General features: G+C 36.1%; 1 protein-coding gene across 13 annotated transcripts in view; it reads right to left on the reverse strand.

The window, feature by feature from the left end:
* Nucleotides 1-22,394, reverse strand: part of PDE1A (phosphodiesterase 1A) — a 341,764-nt gene that overhangs the window by 94,526 nt on the left and 224,844 nt on the right. For all 13 annotated transcript variants that reach the window (XM_070241384.1, XM_070241386.1, XM_070241387.1 and 10 more), the window contains one exon: nt 6,973-7,086. In XM_070241384.1, the coding sequence (XP_070097485.1) occupies nt 6,973-7,086 (114 nt within the window). The remainder of the gene's footprint in view (nt 1-6,972; nt 7,087-22,394) is intronic.

Below are 22,394 nucleotides of genomic sequence, written 5' to 3' on the forward strand. Positions count from 1 at the left end.
GGATTTGAGGGGAAAATAGGTGACCTGCAAAGGAACAGTTCAGCAGTTTGAAGCCAGAGAGCTGGAGAAAGAGGAAAGTGACATCCAGGGCAGATTGGTAAAATAAGTAAACATTCACTGGGCATTCTAAAAAACTTTAGGATGGGGAACATATTGAAACAACAAAGGAGCTCTGATTATTGATATCAAAATAAAGCATCAAAAAAATTTCTGAGAATCCTGGTTTATAATCTCCAAATTCACATCTCTAACTGGCACCATATTTCCGAGTTCCAGTACCAGACATTTTTTACCTTAAACCCTTTTGTTAGAAGCCATGTCTTTAAGAATGGGCATGAGGAGCTTTGCCAGGGAACAAACCTCATCAACGTTCAGCAATACCTGCAAGTCCAATCACATCTGATTTGGAATCTTGACTCTGTACAATTCTTACCCATGTTACTCCCTCTGGTTATGATTTGCTGCTGCTACTTAGTGTCTCCTCTTATAATTTGTCAGTGTGTCTCACTCTAACTCTGAACCTCCCTGTTTCTTGTTTGCATTATTGGTCCTTGCACCTAAGTTTATCTTCCCAGCTCTTGATGCATTTCTAGCCACCAGCTATCTGATGACAAGTATGCCTAGTATTTGCCTGAGGTACTCAATAAATATTTATTTCTTGAGTGAATATTCCTTAGTAAACCCCTGTACTCAATAATTTCAAGGGACTTAGCCTTCAAGGTACCCTGAATGTCACTCAGTTTCTATCAGACTAACTTCTTAAAGTATTGATTGACATTCGTTCTTGCTCAAAGTAATCTCTCAAAATTAAGGCTTAGTTAGACATCGAAGTCAATTGAGGATGTTTTTATCAAGATGTGTATCATGTTAAGGTTCCTTTTCATCAGTTTGCACGTTGTTTTCATTCCTGGTAACTTGAACCCACCTATCTTCATTTTTTCAGGATCAAAAACTTCTCTTTTAGCAAAGAAGATATACAGATGGCCAACAGGCAAATCAAAAGATGTTCAACATCACTAATCTTCAGAGAAATGCAAATCAAAACTACAGTGAGATGTCACTTTACACTAGTTAGAATGGCTATAATCGGCAAGACAAAAAACAACAAATGTTGGAGAAGATGTGGAAAAACAGAAACCCTCATACACTGCTGGTGGGAATGCAAACTGGTGCAGCCATTGTGGAAAACAGTATGGAGATTTCTCAAAAAATTAAAAATAGAGATGCCATGCAACCCAGCTATCCCACCCTGGGGTATTTATCCAAAGAACTTGAAATCAACAATTGAAAGAGACTTATGCACCCCTATGGTCATTGTAGCATTATTCACAATAGCCAAGATGTGGAAGCAACCTAAGTGCCCATCAACTGGTGAATGGATAAAGATGTGTGGTGTATATATACAATGGAATACTGCTCAGCGATAAAAGAAGACAAAATCTTCCCATTTGCAACAACATGGATGGACCTTGAGCATATTATGTAAAGCAAAACAAACCAAAGAATGTCAAACACCAAACAATTTCATTCATATGTGGAAGATAAAGAAACACGTGGACAAAGAGAACAGATTAGTGGTTACCAGAGAGGAGAGGGGTTTGGGGGTGGGCACAATGGGTGAAATGGAACATTTATATGGTGACTGAAAAATAATAATGTACAACTGAAACTTCACAATGTTATAAACTATTTTGACCTCAATAAAAAACCCCTGCTCTTAAGAAATTATTTGATATTTTCATTAGGAGGTATAAATTATATATCTTAATATATTATGTACCCCAAAGTATCTGCATTTTATTAGTACAACAAAAAATAATGGTTATTTTCAACTGTTATTTTAACTTTACTCTGTCAGATATTGTGCTACATTCAATCTTCAGATCAACTCTGTGAAGTCAGCATTGTCATTATTCTTATTTTGCAGATGATAAAGCTAGGAAACATAGAAGTTAAGTAACTTGCTTAAACAGAGTATTGAATGGAGGATCCAGGCTTTGAACAATCCATTCTTTCTGAATGCAGAGTCTGTGCTCTAACTATGATAATTATAAGACTTGGATTGGTTCACATGAAGAAAATTAAGTTATAAATTGGGTTGTTAGGCAGTAATAGTAAGGATAATATTCATCTTTGGAAGTATACTTCCCAGTCAGCTGCCTACCCTCATGAATAACAATTCATGAGGCCAAGGATGCTACTTAGCCTGGCAGTCTCCCAATCCAAATAAGGACAATCAAACAGATTTTTTTTTTTAGGCCACATGTTTCTGGATTACAACTATGCCGCTTTGAAAAACAATAGCCTCTAGGGACACATCTGAAAGCAGGACTCATGAAATATTAGCATTTGGATTTGAAAATGTCTTGTCAAAAAACCAACAGTCATATTCATCAGGGAATTGTGCTAAGTCCCTCAAAGAAGGTCAGAATTCAAATTCTATCAGAAACTCTGTTTTTATTTTTCTCACTTAAAGCATCTTTCAAGAGGGACTTTTAACATTTGTTTTCTTAACTGAAACCCTGAAGTCACTAAGGCTTAGTAGGAAAAGGAGTGTGTGTGTGTGTGTGCACGCGCGTGCGTGTATTGTATGGGTTTTAAACTAATTCATAATTTGTTTTATCCTCCTTTATTACATGTTGACCTTCTTTTGCAGTGCAACCCAAACTTCAAAAAAAAAAAAAAAGCCTCCCTGGAATACTCACTGAAACATTTTTTTTAGAAAGAAAATTTTCCATTAAAAAACATCTCAGAAGTCAGCAGGTTTTATATTTAAAGTTTAAAAGCAAATAAATGCTTCTTCATCTCTCCTCATTCTACATCATCTCTGTTTTACTAATATTCCTAAGGCAAACGCAATTTTAATAATTGTGCACACATCTCAGCAAAAACATCTTCAGTTTCCTGCTGTATGTCTTACTAAGTCTATAGGAAATTAAATTACATCAAGTAGTGTTGCTGTAAAATTCTTGAGCTGATATTTTAATCATAAAGTCACAGACTTAGAAGATACATATGAGGTAATCTTAGGTCTAACCAGTGACACAATGGTAAATTTTTAACCACAGACTCTTCCGGAAAAAAAACAAATCTTGATTTGTAGCATTTGCCAATTTCCATGGTGTAAATATTCCCACTGTAGCCAATTTCAAGCTACCAATGTGACATCACTGAAGGCAGAGTTGGGAACATACACACCCACAATCTACACACCACTGGGTCTGACAACACTGACGGCACGTGAGCTTCATCAAAATTTCCAGTAAGTCTCTGAAACCTCCTTTTGGTCAGATGTTACCGAAAAGATGCAGTTGAGAATGTGCTTAATAGTCCAAGCCCTAGAGCCAGCCTGCCAAGACCCTAACTTCACTCTTTCAGTTACTCTCTGTGTTATTTAGGGTAAGCTATGTAGCTTTTCTGTGACTCTATTTCCTCATGTGTAAAAGAGTAATTATAAAGTTTCTATCTCACAGGATTGTTGTGATGATTAAATGAAATAGTGCATTAAAATGCTTAAAAGAGTTCTTGGCACATAGCAGGCTATAATAATAGGCTATTAGTAATAAATGTTAGGTATTGTTTTACCAGAATTTATAATTCCAACTGTAAGAATGTTTTATACATTGTCATCTAAGTCTTTCAGAGGCCATTAAAAACCATCCTGCTTGATAGCAGTACTTGAGAGGAGCCAGTTGTAGAGGAAAGAACACCAAATAAGAAATCACACCTTAGTTTCTAGTCCCAGTTTCTCCAGTGCCTAGGTCTGTGACCTTTGGCAAACCATTTTGCTTCTAAGCACTTTAGTTCTCTCAGTAGCAAAGGGCAGAAAGCAGTGACCGCTCTGCCAACTGCAAAGGATTGTAGTAAGACTAATACGAGATAGGAAACTAAGACCCCTTGAAGGATGGTACAAATGTGGGGTATTATTATTAATCTGATTTAAAAATCAAGATGCCATGGAGGCATTAAAATAAAATAGTAAAAGGTTTTGTGTCATTTGAGTAGAAATTGAGATGATGTGGGATTAAGAGCTGGGACTAATTTTGTAAAGAGCAAAAAAAAAATTCTACCATGAAGCAGTTAAGCATTTTTTCTTCCCATGAAAGAGCAATTTTCAAATGAAAGGGAACTATACTTTGAAATGTATCATATGTTTAAATGAGTTAGTTATCATGGGGAATTAAGTTAACAAAATATCTATGGAATCATAATTTTCTGGGAAAGGAAATACAACAGAAAAATTAATAAATACAGCATGTAATAACCTATCAAATGAAAGATGAGACACTTGGGCAAAACAAATAGTTAGTACTATGCAATTCTAAGATGAGTAATGTAAATTTCCAAATAACTTTTAAAGGTAAAATTCTTTAGTTTCAGAAATAAATATAAAAAATAAAATGTCAAGGACAAACTGAAGAAATCTTAAACATATTAATTCAGTCAATTTATGGGCAGTAAGGTGCACATACAAAAATGAAGGAGCAAGGAAATTATAGAAGCAACTCAGATTTTTTTTGATTTGCACTGTGAGTCTCTGTTCACTTAGAAGAATCATACACATTTATATGCAATCTGTGAAAGTTAACCAAGAAAACAGTGCTGCATAGAGTTTATAGTCTAAAAGTACAAGTTTGATTTTTTTTCTTAATTTGTGACTCTAAACCATGCCTTAACAGAGGAGTTCCAATCTGGGGACAAAGAAAAATTGATCTGTGCAACAAAGCCCTTACCTAACCCTTTCTGTCAGTTATTAGTGAAAATTCTCATTGCCTGATATTAAGAAGTTCAGTACATGATATAGGAATATCTCCAGGTTTCCTTATTTAGGAGGGAAAAAAGCAAAATGAAAGACTGTATATAGCATGCTACTTTCCATGAAAGAAGGAGAGAAAAATATGAAATAAAAATTTGTAATTAATCATTGGAAATATGCATAAGAAATTTAGGAGTTGAGAGTTTGAGTAGATAGGAACAAGGATAAATGCAACACTTTTACGAGGCACCTTTTTACATTATCTTGATGTTTTAATCACGTGAATTTATTACTTGTTAAACTATATATTTTTTGTTTTTTGTAAATATGTTTTTTTTAAGATTTTTATTTTTTTCTTTTTTCTCCGCAAAACCCCCCAGTACATAGTTGTATATTTTAGTTGTGGGTCCTTCTAGTTGTGGCATGTGGGACGCTGCCTCAGTGTGGTTAGATGAGCAGTGCCATGTCCAAGCCCAGGATTCGAACCAACGAAACACTGGGCCGCCTGCAGCGGAGCGGGCGAACTTAACCACTCCACCACGGGCCAGCCCCTAAAGTATATTTGTGTGTGTGTGTGTGTGTGTGTGTGTGTGTGTGTATGTTTAAGCCCAGTACACATCGATATACAAAACCTTCAATTTCACATCTGGTTAACATTTCTCCCGTCCCCAAGCTCAGGCCTGACCCAGGCATGGACACCTGCAAAAGGGAGGGGGCATCATGGACCTCCTCACTCTCCACGTTCCATCTCCTGTCCCACTCACTCTGCTGTTTCTCATTGTTCAGCAATGTGGTGGTGGTGGTGGTGGGGAATTATAAGGGCCAAAAGGTCTTACAAGACAGCTGTATTTGTTGTCATCCTGTGTGACAAATGCCCAAATTCTAGTTTGGTTTTTTTTTTTTTGCCTTGGGGAGCTTTTGTGAGTTCTTCAGAAGCAACTTGCTACTCTAAGAGGGTACCTTGAACATTATATGTTCTCTGACATTTGGGCTGGATTTTTATGATTCCTTCCCTGGCTTGTCTAGCGACAATCACCCCCATGCAGCGTCTTTTTCACCTTCTGAAGTTAGTATCTTTTGGTCAATCCCTTCAAAAGACCCCTACTCCACCTGCCTCATGACTTTGAAAAAACTCAGTGCCTTTTCTAAGCTAAACTCTGGAAGCACATATCTCTCCCTCCGCAGGGTCCCCCTTATCTGTGAATTCAAGGTAGTTCTAATCAGCCTACCACTTTCTTTTTTGAGATGAGAGTCAGGAACCAGTCTTAGTACTCTCCGAACTCCAAGAAACACTAGTCAAATCTCCCAAGAACTGTCATATCATACACCCCAGAGTCTTCTGTTAGCACTATGGTCCCCAGGAGTGTCCCCTGCCCCCCCCATGACTTGAAGTTGGGGGTAAGTACCCCCTCAGACAGCAAAGAGAAAATGCAAAGTTCTCCCGTTAGGCCGGGGTTTCTTAACCTCCATACTATTAACACTTGTGGCTGGATAATTCTTTGTTCTGGGGGATTTTCCTGTGCCTTGTAAGATGTTTAGTAGCATCCCTTGCTTCTGCGCATCACATAACAGTAGCACATCCCCATCAACCAAACCAAAACTGTCTTCGGATATTGCCAAATGACCCCTGGGAGAGAAATCACCTGGTGGAGAGCCACAGCCCTAGGCTAACAACCGTCTGCAAATAAATCTCCATTTCCTGATCTCTTTACCACTCTGCTAATTATGAGACTAGGTGATGATCAAAGGCACATTTGGAACTGCTCCTTAACAAGCCCTGCACAGAGGATCTGATAGATACATCTCATGAGAACGGGCATGTGACACCATCTTCTCAGAAGGAACTCTGAAATTTTGAGATAACAGGAAAATCTTTACATCAGTAAAAGCTTACATCTGCCTCTGACATTTAAAAATCTGGGCCTAAGCACAGTGAGGGTAGAGAGAGAGGAGAGTTTACTTTATTCACTTTATGACTTTATTGTTTGACTATGTTTTGTTATTCAAGCATTTGGATTAAAATGATTATTTTTTAGAAAGGATCATAGTACAATTACATAACTACATGAAGAAGAACCTTTTAAATTTTAATAAGGTTTTGATTTTTGTTTCATGACTAAGATTTGCTAAATTCAAGTTTGAGATGAAGGAGAGTCAAGAAAGAGGAACAAAGGGGAGAGAGACAAAGATAAAAGGGAGAGGCGGTTAAAGCTTACCTTGTTTCATCGATATAAACTGCTTCCAACACAGATGCTGCATATTCAATATTCTTCTTTAAGTCTACGATGTTAACATCACCTTTTTCCAGCTGCTTCACTAGGCATCTTAGTCTATTTCAAAAAAGTACCCAAAAAGAGAGAGAAATAAAAAGAATTTTATTGTAACTATATGGAAAATAGTACAATGTTAAATACACAAATTGAGTAAAACTTTTAACATATCTTTCTGGGTTGGTCATCAAATAGAAATATTTTCAGGGATTTTTTTGTATAATTAAGATCAATCTACGGGCCAGCCAGGTGGCACAGTGGTTAAGTTCACACATTTTGCTTTGGTGGTTTGGAGTTCGCCAGTTCAGATCCCAGGAGCAGACGTTCGCACTGCTTGTCAAGCCATGCTGTGGCAGGCGTCCCACATATAAAGTAGAGGAAGACGGGCACGGATGTTTGCTCAGGGCCCGTCTTCGTTATTAAGAAAAAAAAAGGTGGATTGGCAGCAGATGTTAGCTCAAGGCTAATCTTCCTCAAAAAAAAAAAAGATCAATCTTCATCACTTAAGCAACAGTTAGAAATTATGTTCATCTCTCAATAATAACAAGGCTGTAGAGTGCTAGTTTAGATACTATATTTCAAAGATAGTCTTTCTGAAAATTCAAAACAATATACGCATTTTCATGAAAGTATATTCCTAACACTAAAATTTACCCCAGAGCTGTTGTGCTTCTTCAGAGTTGGCGCTGAGAGACTGTTTAAAGGGTGCTCTTTTGACGCTACTGTAGCAATTGTTTGTTGTGTATAGCAATAAGAACAAAAGTGAAAAGCAAAAATTCCAAGACAATACAATCAAGATGAGAAAAAATATATGTCTGTGTGCTTAGTGTTTTTACTGCAATGGTTTTTCACCTGAGTCAAATCTGTAAAACATTTCCTCTTGTTTTTGCCCATGAGATGATGTGTGCTAACTTCCCAAGTAACTAGAAAGCATAGGGTCAGTTAAGCCACATCTGGATTACTGACTCACAGAAACTGTCAGATAATTAATGTTACTGTTTTAAGCCACTGAATTTTGAGATAATTTTTTAAGTAGCAATAGATATCTCATGTAGTGAGATAATACAAATTACTTCAACAAATATCTAACACTTAGAAATGTCTATGCATTAGTAAGAAACCAAGTGTTTCTAAAGATACTGCCCCATACTGGGCAGAGAAGGAACACATATTCCTCACTCTCTACATGTTGTAGATAAACAATGTGAGGACAATTATCCACTTTCCTAAGTCAGCAGATAGAATTTAATTCCATTCCTGAGCAGAAGCATTTCAGAGAAATACTTTTAGGCACTATCTTAGAGATATTGTAGCAGATTTTCTGAAAATTTACTTTGAATGATTTCCAATACCAAGACTTAGGATATAGAGACAAGCTAAAAATTTCAGCAAGGGTATCTGACATTCCTCCATCCATAAGAAACACTGTGTTTCTCCATGGAAAAAAAGCCACATCTGACTAAACCTTATTATTCAGGAAGCTACAAATGATTATTTATTTATTTTTTAAAGATTGGCACCTGAGCTAACATCTGTTGCCAATCTTCCTTTTTTCTTCTTCTTCGTCTTTTCCCCAAACCCCCCAGTATATAGTTTATATTCTAGTTGTGAGTGCCTCTGGTTGTGCTATATGTGATACCACCTCGGCATGGCCTGATGATCAGTGCCATGTCCATGACCAGGATCTGAACCAGCTAAACCCTGGACCACCAAAGTGGAGTATGCAAACTTAACCACTAGGCCATGGGGCCGGCCTCCACAATTATTTTTTATACCATATACTTTTGTAAAATGAAATATAAGCAGACAACAGTATTGCAAAGTAAATTCTATGTAAGAATAAATAGGTCTTATTAGTATAGAAGCAACAAAGCAAAACAAAACAAAAATAACAACTTAAACAGGTTACTTAGACAGGAAATTAAGCCTCGATTTGAGGCTTGCCTAAAACACCAAATGTGATGAAAATGGAGCAACATATAGAGTGTTTTGAGATTTTTGTAATGTTTATGACCCAAGCACATTATACTTAGTCAAATAGCTTTTTATATCTGAAGGTAAGAGTTTCACTGCTCTGCATTGACTTAAAAATATACCGCTCATGTATCCGTCTTGTGAAAATTACTTAATCATACTTGGTTGTATGATCCAGTTTTGAAAACACTAAGAACTTCAGATGGTTGCCTCCCTTCTCTCTGAATAACTGAGCTCTACTTTTATTTGACTTAGCAATTTTCTTCGCTAAAAACCTACATTTCCCAGGCTCTCTTGAAGCTGGGTATGGTCATGTGACTGCATTCTGGCCAATGAGATATAAACGGAGGTTGTCAAGTAAGACTTTCAGAACAATTATTTTGATGAGGGCTAACTCAGTTGGAAGGAGCTCTCTTTTATCCCTTGCCTATTCCTTCCTGCCTGGAATGCAGTAGGACTGTCTGAAGGTCCAGAAACCATCTAGGATCATGAGGTAACCTGGCAGAAGGAAGTCAACCACTAAGAATGGCAGAGAAGGAAGATGGCAGTGGCCTGGATCCTATGCTGTCAATCTACCTGAAAGAAATCACCCACCGCTGAACTTATCTCATATAAAACAACAAAAAATGTTGTGTTTAAGCCACTATTATTTTGAGATTTCTTTTATACGTCGCTCAACCCAATCCTAACTGATTAATCAAATGAATAAGAAATGAATCAAAATAAAGAACTCAGGGGAGAGGATGCCCCTGAGAAACTCTCCACAGGTGCACTTCCTAACTCATGGCAGCCTGCAGTTCTTCCCAGGGGAATCATTCCACCAGCAGATCACACCTGGTGAAACCTGTGACATCAAGAGCCTCCAATGCTTGGACAATGACTCTGCCCTTTCACAGAGACATCTCAATGTGATTTACAAACAACAAATATTATGAAGTATAATATCTTAATAGGAGTATAAAACTATAATCTGACACAAGAAATTGCTCTGAAAAAAAATACTCCAAAAAGATTGTACCACCCAATTAGAAAACCTACTTAGATATGGTTATAACTCTGTAAAATCATAACCACTCATACACACACACACACACACAAACACACACACACACACACACATCTAAACTCAGTACATCAACCCAAAAAGACTGGAAGGAAACATACATTTTTGGGTGACTAGGACTTCTCTCTCCTTTATCTTCTTTGCCTATACACAGTAAATTTCCTTTAGTGAGTACAAATTTCTTTTAAAGAAAACCTTTGTATTATAAAAAGATTATTCATAATTAAAACAGCAGGTTAATGGAATAATTTATATAATTATTATTTCAATTGTGAAGTCATCTTTGTAATCAATTTAGGCACATAATAATCCCCAACAACCTTATGTATGCTATTATTTCATTTTCTTTTATAGATAATACAAAGTCAAACATCTTCATCATTTCAACTTATCATACGTTCTAAACTAGAATGTTCCACAGTATTAAGGCTTTACTGCATATATCTGTACACATTTTTAATTTCTTAAGGAAGATAGGTATGGACTTTACCTAATTCCTAAGCCATCCTATGGACAAATTCTCATAACTGAAGAAGAAATCACAAAGTCCTGTGCATAAAATAAACAAGTTCCCTTAATTTAATAAAGACTCTTTAGTAATGAATCGGTTTCTTTCATCAGAGTAGGCAAGCTGAGTAAAAAACAGTGTTCTTAACAGCAGGCGTAGGTATGTTGTTCTGGTTCCCAAAGCTTAGGCTAAGTACATGTACGTGATGTTCTAACCTGAGCAGTTTCTAGCTCAACAATCTGTGGATGGAGACTCCACTGGCTGCTCCGCTTGGGAGCAAAACTAGTGAATAGCTGTTCTATCAAACAGCATAAAAACAGATTTCTAAGCAGAGAAGATTGCCAAAAAAGTGTTAGAAACCCAACTCAGTTAAGTAAATAATTATTTAGCATTTATTACTACACTTGGAGCTGTATAAAATAGTATATATATGGATATATATAAGAATATATATGAGTGTACATATAAGGATACATATACACACATACATATATACATATATAATTCATGAGCACCTGTGTGTGCACCACAATACCCGTCTTCAAGATATTTGCAGTCTCTGGCGATGGCATGACATGTGCAAAGAATGTGGTCAAATGTTGAAATGCATATATTTCTCATTAGTTCTTTTTACACACACCCTAATTTCCAAGCAAACTAATTTAGTCACTTGTTCCTCAAACAATTTCACATCATCCTAGATTCAAGTTCTTCTCTTTTACTGAAATTCCTTTCTCCCACATGTCTACCATCTTTAAACGTCTGAATCAGGGTTAGTTACCAGGCATATCTGCCTAGTGTAGGCACATCTATATCATAAATCCTTTGAAGATTCCCATCCATTGTGATCTCTCCCTACTTAGCAACTAAACCACACTTCATTTATCCCTCACTAACAACATTGAAATTTCTCTGGCTTCCATCATAATTTCAATCTTTTGTACATGATGTTTTCCCAATTGGTTTTCCATCCTGTAAAAAATTATGAGGCACACAAAGAAGCAGAAAATTTGACCTATAATGAGGATAAAAATCAGTCAGTAGATATTGACCCAAATATGACAAAGATGATAGAATTCGTAGGCAAAGATGTTAAAACAGTTCTTATTAAGCAAAAAATAATATAAACATATGCCAATAAAATCAACAACTGAGATAAAATGGACAATTTCCTTAAAAGACATAAGCTACCAAATCTCAAAAAGAAATAGATAAACTGAATTTGGAGTTAAAAACTTTCACACAAAGAAAACCTCAGGCCCAGATAACTTCAATGATCAACTCTAACAAATATTTAAGGAAGTAATAACATCTATTCCCTACAACTTTTCCAGAAGAATAATCTCGATTTATTCTAGGAGTCCAAAATTACCCTTATAACAAAACCAGATTAAAACATTACGAAAAGCAGCAGCAGCAACCTGTAAATGAATATGCCTCATGAACATAGATGTAAAAATTCTTAACATTTTAGGAAATCAAATCCACCAATATATAAAGGATAGTATGCGATATAAGAGATTTATCCTAGGAATACAAAATTGTTATAAGATTGAAAAATTAATCAATGTAATTCACTATATTAAGAGACTGAGGAAGAAAAGCTATATGATCATCTCAATAAACACTCAAAAAGCATTTGAAAAATTCTACATCAATTGCTGATTGACATGCTGATTCTAAAATTCATGTAAAAATGCAAAGGACCTAGAATAGTCAAAACAAATTTAACAAAAAGAACAAAGTTGGAGGATTTACACTACCTGACTTCAAGACTTATTTTAAAGCTACAGTAATTAGCCTAGTATAAACAGGAATAATACCATATATTACTCTCACCAAGATAGGCCAATAGATGAATGGAACAGAATTTAGACTGTAGAAAGAAACCCACAAATACATAGTCAATTGATTTTGAAAAAAGGTGCAAAGATAATTCAGTTGAGAGAGGATAGCCTTTACAACAAATACTGCTGGATCAATAGGAATATCTACATGTAAAAGAAATTTTGATCCATACATGAATCATAGATTTAAATGTATATCCTAAAACAATAAACCTTCTAGAAGAAAATATAGGAGAAAATCTTTGTGATCTTGGTTCAGCCAAAGATGTCTTAGATACAATACCTAAAGCACTATCCAGGAAAAGAAAGAAGTTGAACTTCATCAATATTAAGAACTTCTGTTCTTTGAAAACCCTATTTAAAGAATGAAAAGAGAAGCCACACACTGGGACAAAATATTTACAAATCATATATCTAATAAGGGATTTGTATTCAAAACAAGTAAAGAACTTGTAAAACTCAGTAATAATAAGGCAAACATCCCAATACAAAATCTGCAAATGATTTGAACAGACTTTTCACCAAAAAAATTATATTCATGGCAAACATGAAAAGATTTTTGAAATCACTAGTCATCAGGAAAACTTCAAATTAAAACAATAATGAGATACAATCAAACATCTACTAGAATGGCTAAAATTAAAATAACTGATCACACCAAATATTAGAAAGGATGTGAAGCAACGGGAGCTGCCCTACACTGCTGGTGGGAATGCAAACAGGTACCATCACTTTGGAAAACAGCTTCTCAAAAAGTGACACATGTACCTACTCTATGACTCAGCCATTCTATTCTTTGATGGAAAGAAAAGGAAAGACTTGTAGCTGAATGCTCGTAGCAGCTTTCTTTGTAATAGCCCAAACTGGCAACAACCAGAATATTCCTCCACAGGTAAATAGAAAGATAAACTGGAACATATCCATCTCAAGAAGTTCTACTCAGCAATAAAAGGAATGAACTGTTGATACACACAGTGACATGAGTGAGTCTCCAATAATTATGCTGAGTGAAGTAAGAGTGCGTATCGTAGGATTCCATTTTAGGTAACATTTTAGAAAATGCAAACTATCCTTATCCTTATAGTGACAGGAAGTGGATCAGCAGCTGCCTGGGAATGGGGAAGGTGGGGTGAGGGAGGACAGGAAGGGAAGGGTTACAAAGGGCCTCAAGGGAACTGTTGAGAGTAATGGAAATCTTAATTTTGCTGATTGTGGTGATAGTTTCATATATGTATACATATGTCCACACTTATCAAATTACAAATTGTGAATTAAAATATGTGATCAGTAATTTGAGCTAGGAAAAGGATATATGTTAAATAGATGCTTCTGTTACCAATCATCATTTTTCACCTGTTTTGTTAAAATACTTTAAATTCTAATATACACTATCAAAGACACGAAAAAATCTAACACAGCACTAAACTCTTAATGATCTTTTCCCAAAGAGAATGGCACTAATCTTTGATAATTCAAAAGACTTTTAAAATAAGCCTGAATATTATATTCTGAACAGACTTTGATCTGCTTAGCTTTTTGGAGGGACTTCCTTACGTTCTAATGATCAGAACACTTGAAGACAGAAATGAAAATAGAATCACCATCGTTAAAAATAATTGATTGGCTCTGTGATTCAATCAAGCAGTTGCAGAGGAGAAACAGTTTCTACCTCTGAACAAAGAGTACTGAGCTGTGGAAATGATTGAGTATTTTTTTATCCAAATATAGAACTGCCACTTTCCAAATGAAAAAATACTTAATATAAAATGGATGTAGTTTACATAATCAAGTATTTCAAATACTATAAAGTTACCTTTTAAGATATGGCTACATGACCCAATCTTGCAAAAGGACAACTTACATAACTAAGAGTGTTCTTATATTGAAAAATTTGATGTGTCTATGCATGTCTTTACTAATTACAGAATACAAAATGCCCAGGATATCCCTAACGCTATAGAGCATGAATAATAAATTAGTAAATGAAATTTAAAAAAAGAATTGATAATCATTCTATTCCTATCAAAGACCCCATTTGTGACCTGATTGAAATACAAAAGTGGGAAGGAAGTGGTTGTAAGAACACCATGCTAAGAAGAGGTAAAGCTAAAAGAATATCTATAGCAGATATCGACATTAACATTAACATTAAAATATGGCTATGAACAGGAGTGCAAGAAAACACACAGACAGGGACTGTCAGAACAAGAAGCTACTGTCATTTCACTAAGTTCTGCTTGCCTATGAGCCTAACACAATAAAAAACCATAATAAGAAGCCGTTAAATAATGAAATTGTCTTGTCTACTCTGAGTTCAATGTTTAGGAAATTAAATTCTAATCTTAGTCTAAGAAGCAAGGTTTATACATTTAAAGTCTTTTAAATACATTTTTCTTTCACCTAGGCAAATGCTATCATTGTAATGATCCATGATATCTTTATTTTACAGGATAAATAATTGCCCAAACAATTGGTATCATCAAGAAAACAATGGGATCAATAGTATGGCAAATATTATTAGCCTTTATGTTTACATTTCACATTCAAAGGCACAAAATAATCTCATTGAAGTAGAGAATATGTGATGGAAAATTTGTTGTTTGTTCAAGCACAAAGGAATATGTAATTATCTCCTTGTTCTCCCAAAATCAGAATTTAAGTACACTATTTATCACTTTACTTTCACAGGTATTAGCTTTTTATTACAGAAATGGACATTGCACAATTTCCAGCATGTTGAAGAATTCCTTTTATGTACAAAGATACAAATACTCAAATTGTTAGAAATGCTTTCAAAATCAATTTTTTTCTTCTTGGAGGCAAAAGAACAATAAGACTATATTGATTCTAAAGAGGGAATCAATCATTTGTGCCTGGTAATGGTCACCCCTCTGAAATACTCTGGGCTAAGTGGACTCAAGTATTTTCTTTAAAATGTTAAATATATTAACACGTATTTAAATATATATTAGATATAAATAGATTTATACTTGTAAAAATATATAAATATATTTATGGTTTTATATATAAAATATACTTATAAACTAAATATATATAAATTTAAGCATATTTTTATATATTTTATATATATATTTAAATCTATGTGTTCTGATGAAAAAAATTAGTGACCTTCACTTTCTAGTAAGGTATTTATTTAAACCAAGGAAGATAGGTTAGGAATAGGGTGCACACATAGCAGAGTCACTGAAGAGCAGTTTAACATCTTATGTCATTCTCTTGGACAATGGGAAACTCATATTTAGTGCTGAGGTACCCACTCTGTGCTAAATATCTTTTACTTATTGCTCCAGATCCTGAAAGAGAGACCTGTAGAGTATATCAGGTGTCCAGTTGGATTTCCCAAATGGGGAGCATCAGCAGGAGATAGGAGGAAGAGAGAAGAGTGAAGTCAGTGTATCATTCTTCTGTTCTCCTAGAGGGTCACCCCACACACACCCCAACAGAAGGTCACTTGTCAGGTAGCCCTCTCCACAGAGTTCTCTCTCTCTCAGTCTCTCAATCTCTCTCTCTCATCAGGGATAACACATCCCTGGAACCCCGTGTTACTAGCCCAGAGATATTGCATTATCCTAGGTAGTTCCCCACACTCTTCCCACAACTGTAAACACTCCCATTATCAATTGCTCCTCAAATTACCCATTTTGACTGTGCCACCTCTTTTGCCTAACTTCTATTGCCCCTCCTTACCATGCCATCCCCTCATGCCAGAGACCTTCAGTACAGTCCAATGGGATGTTGCAGAGACAGGGTTTTAAAGTCAGTGGGGGCTCACCATAATTACATCCATCTTTTTTCTGGTATTTATGGAGAGGAGCAACACACTGACTGGAGAGCTGCTTCCAGTTTTCCGTAGTGATCAGCATTAGTCATCATGGCGGGGCCAGAAAACATACGAAACTGCACAACATGCTGTGGATCAGCTGTTTCACAGGAAACACAGGAGAGCCATGGGACCAAATTACCGCTTTCACACTGGAGGAGCCTGCCACTTGAAAGGGGTGTTTATGGCAGATGGCTGATGCTACCTGGGTCAGAGAACATGTGGCATAATTTTCAAAATTACCAAAAAAAGAAATATACAAAAAGGGATTTATGGTTTGCATTTAAACGTGGTGAATTAAAAAATAGCTTTATTACTGTTCACCCCTGAAATCTCATTAATATAACATAAAGCTACTGAAAAGATAAAAAAATTTGAAGGAGAAAGAGCAGGAAAGAAGATAATAGCTGAGAAAAGTGTACACACATTTTTGGAAAAATTCGTGAAATATGGTAACTGACTTGGGAGATACCAAGAAAGAGAAACAAACCCAAGTGCTTTCAAAGGGCAATTACAGAGAGAATCAAGACAATTAATCACCACAGAAGCTCAGAACAGCTCAGGGGGTAGGGACACCAAAGATCTTATAAGGGATCTGTCTTCAGGCTCAAAACAGGACAGTGAAAACCTTTTTAGAGCTTTCAGATATCTCTCCCCACCCCAAGTAGCAACAAACTACCGTTATCTGTCCTCGTGGGAAACCTGGAAACGAGGCAGGAGTGACTGTCAGAAAGGAAACAATGGGATTAAATGAAAGTCAGCATGTTGAGTGATGATTCCCCAGGTTCCCTTCTCCCACGTTCTCACAGAATGCAGACTAGGGGATTCACTGTGGGAGAGAGTGAAGAGCCCCAGAGAAATGAAATTTTGGAAACAAACAGTTCACAGCTTGCTAACCCTGCAGTGAAGACCAGCAGGTGACAAGCACTCCCTATGTACGCACAGAGAGATTCTAATCACTTTTCAGAGCCTCACGCTTTAATTTAATGGCCTGTCAATGGTGACCAGGCATTGAAGGAAAACTTTGAACATGATGTGCCCATCCTAGGAACTAACAAGCCTGGATTGAAGTAGAAGTGCAGAGGAAAGGAAGTAGGAGGGAAAAAATGGAACTGATAGAATGTTTGGAATTTTGTTTTGATAGATCAGTTGAGCATTCATAAAATTATAAAATTTATATATGAAAAAATACAATAATTATGAAATCAAAGAGGAAGGAAAAAGTTATACAAGCTAGGAAACAGTCATTTGATTGACACTATTTGACTGACAAGTGAATAATACTTACAAATCATACTGCTATAAACACTAGTGACTTAAAAACAAAATAATGTACAATATAACTCTTTCGAGAAGGGGAGGGTAAGGATGTTGGTGAAGGTAATGGACAATTTCCTCTATTACCTTACAGGCATCAATTGATAAAGTTTGAAACTGATAAATCAAGAAATGGTAAAAGCATATTATTTAGAAATGTACTAAAGAAGAAAGAGCTAAAAAATCTAAACCATTGAGAGTATTTACTTCTGGGAAACTGACTGCTGTTTTTTGATAGTAATAAAAAGAATTTCAATGATATAATCTCCTGTTAAAGTAGAATGTTCAATATATTGCTCACAAGACAAGAGACTTAATTTAGAAGTCAGATCCTTCATTTGGTCGTTGTGGAATCACTGACCATGACAAATTTAAATGACTGAAAAATAACAAGGTGTCAAAATTCATCTTGAATTGGAAGCAAAGAAAGACTTTGAAAGGGCACAAAGTATTCCGGTCATGAGTTGATGGTTATGTTGAACTCCAGTTGTTCTAGACTCTTAGACACGTGATGAAGCCAAGGGAATGAAAATTAACACAATAGTTAAATATACACCTGTTCATTGAATGTTCCATGCTCACATACTAAACTGACTGAAAACAGGTACATATGTTTCAGATTTAAGGTAGACACACAAAAGAAAATATATATTATGTGAAAAAGAGAAAGGGAGATATGGGAAAAACAGTATAAAATAGAGTAGGGTGAAATATGATGGCTGAATTTAACATATATTTTTTGCAAAATCAGAGAACGAGGAAAAGCATATTGAGTAGTTCTACAAAAGTCAAATTAGGATGTGGTTTAGAAAGAATGAAAGTGAGTAGACAAGAGGCTGGGTGGGCAAGGAGCACTGTGAAACTGGGGGTTCAGCAACAAGGGGTTGAAAACCAGTAAACTCTATTACTGTAGTGTCTGAGTAAAGCAACCTCAGCACTAGTTCCACCAAAAATAATAAAGGAAAGTATAAAACTTTAAAATAATTAAAAGTGGACTTGGGACATTTACTCTTAATTAATGCAGTACCATGAACCAACAGGCTTCAAAAATACACTAGAAGAGAAGGAAAATCATATAAAAATAGATTTTTAAAGAAATATGCATACAAAAAATAAAACTATGGATAGAAAAGTCAACATGGAATTTTTCCAATTACAACAGATTACACAACATAAGAAAACCTAAATGCAGAAACATTTCTGTGGCAGATACCATCAAAATCCTATCAGAGGGCAGAGAAGTACGGAAGTCCTTCTATTACTCTTGACACTCAGAGACAGGAAAATTGGGGTCAATTAAAGAAGAGTCTCTTGAAAGAGCAATCCTGTGGGGATGTAATTTGTGGCATAATAAGCAATCATACTGAGTTGAAATGAATTGATGGAGAAGATGGCTTTTCTTGCCAAGATTGTTGTATATATTAGAAAAATTATTTTAGCCTTCTAATCTGAATGATTCTCTTTCTCTCCATATGTATATGAATACGCTGGGTTTCAAGACATCACCAAAGTTGGACAATGAATAATTTGTTTTGATTTTACAGAATTTCCCTTGCCTCTGCAGAAATGTAACTTTTATATAGATCATCTCTCAGGATAACTGGAAATAATTATTTCCTTACAAGACCTTAGGAATGTTATGTTGACATTGACAGAAACAGTTTTGAGAATGCATCATCACTGGTATAAACTATTGAGTCCCAAATTTAGTATAGCTTAACAATAGGAATCAAAAATAAACAAAACACTCCAAAATGAATTAGTCAAGTTCTAACTAGGAAAACAAAACAACTGACCATTTAAAACTGAGGATTTAATTCTTGGAATTGATTACTGGGGTGATGGAAGATGGTATGACAACCAGAGGATTGGTAGGAATTCCCCTAAATAAGCAACTGCAGGAAGCTTTTGGAGGGTCAAGGGAAAGGGTCAGGATCTTAGGAGCTTTGGGGGTCCCTGCAGAAGAAAGGAGCACCAGTGGGCCTGTCCAGGGGCATCTGGAACCTTAGAAGAGACACAGCTGATGGAAGGAAGGCTTCTTATAGGCAGAGAGGGAGAGAGAAATACCCTGGCTTTCCTCTTCCTCCTCACCTACCCTGCACTCTCCTAACAGTATCTGCCACTGGCCAAATCTGGCCAGATGCAGTTGACACAGGAGCCTGAGAAATTCTGCTGTGATGATACAGAGCAGAGCAGGGATAGGGCAAGCATCAGATGCAAGGGCAAACAGATCCTAAGACCTAATACACAGTAACCAGAAAGTGTCAAAAGATTTTTTCTGAAATTTGGAAATAAGGCAGAAAGTTGGGTGGCATGTCTTCTCTGTCATATTGAGGCAAAACCAACCAAGAATTTCCTAGAGGAATCTATTTAGTTCCCCTCACTGTTTGCTATTGGTTAAAGGATACAGAGTCAGTGAATCTGTTAGTTCATTGTACTTGTAGATTTTCATCTGATAGAAATGAAAAAAAACTTTATCTGGTGGAACAGACAACCTCACAAGTTTAAGACCTCATAAGACATTAGCCAGTTGTGCATTTAACCCAGCAATCTTATTGGAACATTCTATGTACAGCTAGCTTCTTAAATGCTTTTTGACAAGTTATAATTTCTTGCTGATTCCCTCACTATTAACGATTTAAACAAAAACTTGGCATGTTTTTATATTTGCATGAGTTATGATTTTACCATCTTGTAAAGTATATTTTAACAAAAGTACTACAAATTTTTGTACAATTTATACCAATACCCTCAGCATGTATGATAATAAATAATGCCACTAACTCCAGAGAGGAAGGAAGAATATAATACATATAAAAATAGTGACCAGAAGATATTTCCTCTTTCCCTCCCTCCCTCCCTTCCTTCCTTTTTCCTTCCTTCCTTTCTCTTCTCTCTATTTCTTTCTTTCAGAACTAATAAAGACATAGCTCTCATGAGTTCCTAGAATGTAGATGAAAAAGCAACAAAACTTGGCCCTAGAAGAGATGCTCCAAATAGCAACTCGTTTGGGAAAGAGCATCTTCCTGGCAGATCCACACAGCAGTAGTGATATGCTCACCCATTTGAATTTTTGATTATTGAAATATAGTACAAGCACTGAGCTTGTCCCAGGAGCTCATCATAGTCTCACTGCACAGTCACAGACAGAATTCTTGACATATTTCTGCTTCTCTTGTAAGTCATTACCTGCTCCTAGTTGAGGCAAACAAGGCAAGAAATTCAACAAGACGGATTTCTGATTTTAAACATGGAATGACATGCTAAGCAATAAGAAAACTGCCCTAGGCCAATTTTTCCCATGACGTGTTTTCAAGGAATTCTCAGAGGTCTGGATTTTCTTGCTAGAGAGTTCTTGGATGCTAGAATGACACCTCATGTTAGGTGCTTTTCTGCGAATTCCTCCAAGTCAACTGCGGTAAATGCAGTCCCACCTGTGCTGAGATGCACTGCCACAAAGTTTTAGCAGATGTTTCAGATGCAATGAAAATGCCCTGTCAGACAGTAATGTGGTGTGAAACGCTATTAGAAAGCTCTTCCTCCAGAATGATTCACAAATCAATAAAGGTCCTTATTCAACTCTCTTGAGCCAGTGCCACGACTAGGTCACAGTGAGGGCCTGGCAAGTACCACTCAGTTACAGTCTAGTGAATGTCAATCAACCCACAGCACTAGACAGACACCAAGTCCACATCCTCTGTGATGTATTTACCATATGTGATCTGGCCAAAAGGACGTGATAACTTCTTTCTGGAAGATCAAGATTTCTTCCCAAAACATGATTAAACAGGACAACTTCTTGGGAAAATCTTGAATTCTTAATCCTCTCCTTCATCCCTACAAAGATTCCAACTCACATCAAGACAAGGGCTGATGTGGAAATGGTCATGGTTAAGGGTGTGATTTAACATGCTCAAATATTTGAGTCAAGCCTTCTAATTTCAAAGCTCCTGGTGGTACGGCACAAACACTCAACAATTTTGGGGGGCATATAACCCAGGGCATCAACTTTTCACATTGCTTCTCCATGTCTTTAACTATAACTGCTGAACCAAAGGCTTCAATTCTATGTTTTGGTAGCCTAAGACAGAGAGAAGTTATAGCACTAGAACAGAGTCTTCAAATAAGCAGTGATCAGCAAAACTCGCATTTGTATCAGATCAGAGGGAGGTATGAATCACTTTGATTCTTTAGCAGTTATGCATGGTTTTGATCTGGAGTATATGATAAGTGGAGACATTGTTTATGCCTTATGGACAATACTTAAGGTCATACAGTATACAGACCTGTCAATGCTAAAAATCAAAATGACACAGTAATTCATGCAGATCCAAATTTAAGATCAGGTTCAGAAATCAATATCTGCTTGACATTCCAGAATAAGTCCTCATCCTGATGAGCTCAAGCCTGTTCTTTAGAGTAGCTCAGCAATGGTTAATTTTAGGGGAAAGAAAAACCTGGTAGAACTGACCAACTCAAGAAGGCTTGAAGTTCTCCTGTGTATTATCATTATTTTTAGAACATGAGCATTAACGTAAAAGCTTAAAATTGAGATTCCAAGGTTCAACTTCATTTCCTTTTCTTTTTACCACCTCAGACCCCTTACATTGGCAAATAACAGAGACTTTTATAGTTTCTTAGGGTCTCCATAAATTATCCTATATTAAACAATATCTAGGGTACAATAAAAATAGGGTATGTATGCAGGATTCATAAAAAGGAGATTTTTATTTTTTAGCTTTGTTTTTATTATATAAATCATTTTTATTACATATTATTGTTATGTAGACAATGAATATTTACTGTAAACAGGCAGAG

The sequence above is a fragment of the Equus caballus genome, chromosome 18 (genome assembly GCF_041296265.1).
Source record: "Equus caballus isolate H_3958 breed thoroughbred chromosome 18, TB-T2T, whole genome shotgun sequence".
Taxonomy (NCBI): domain Eukaryota; kingdom Metazoa; phylum Chordata; class Mammalia; order Perissodactyla; family Equidae; genus Equus; species Equus caballus.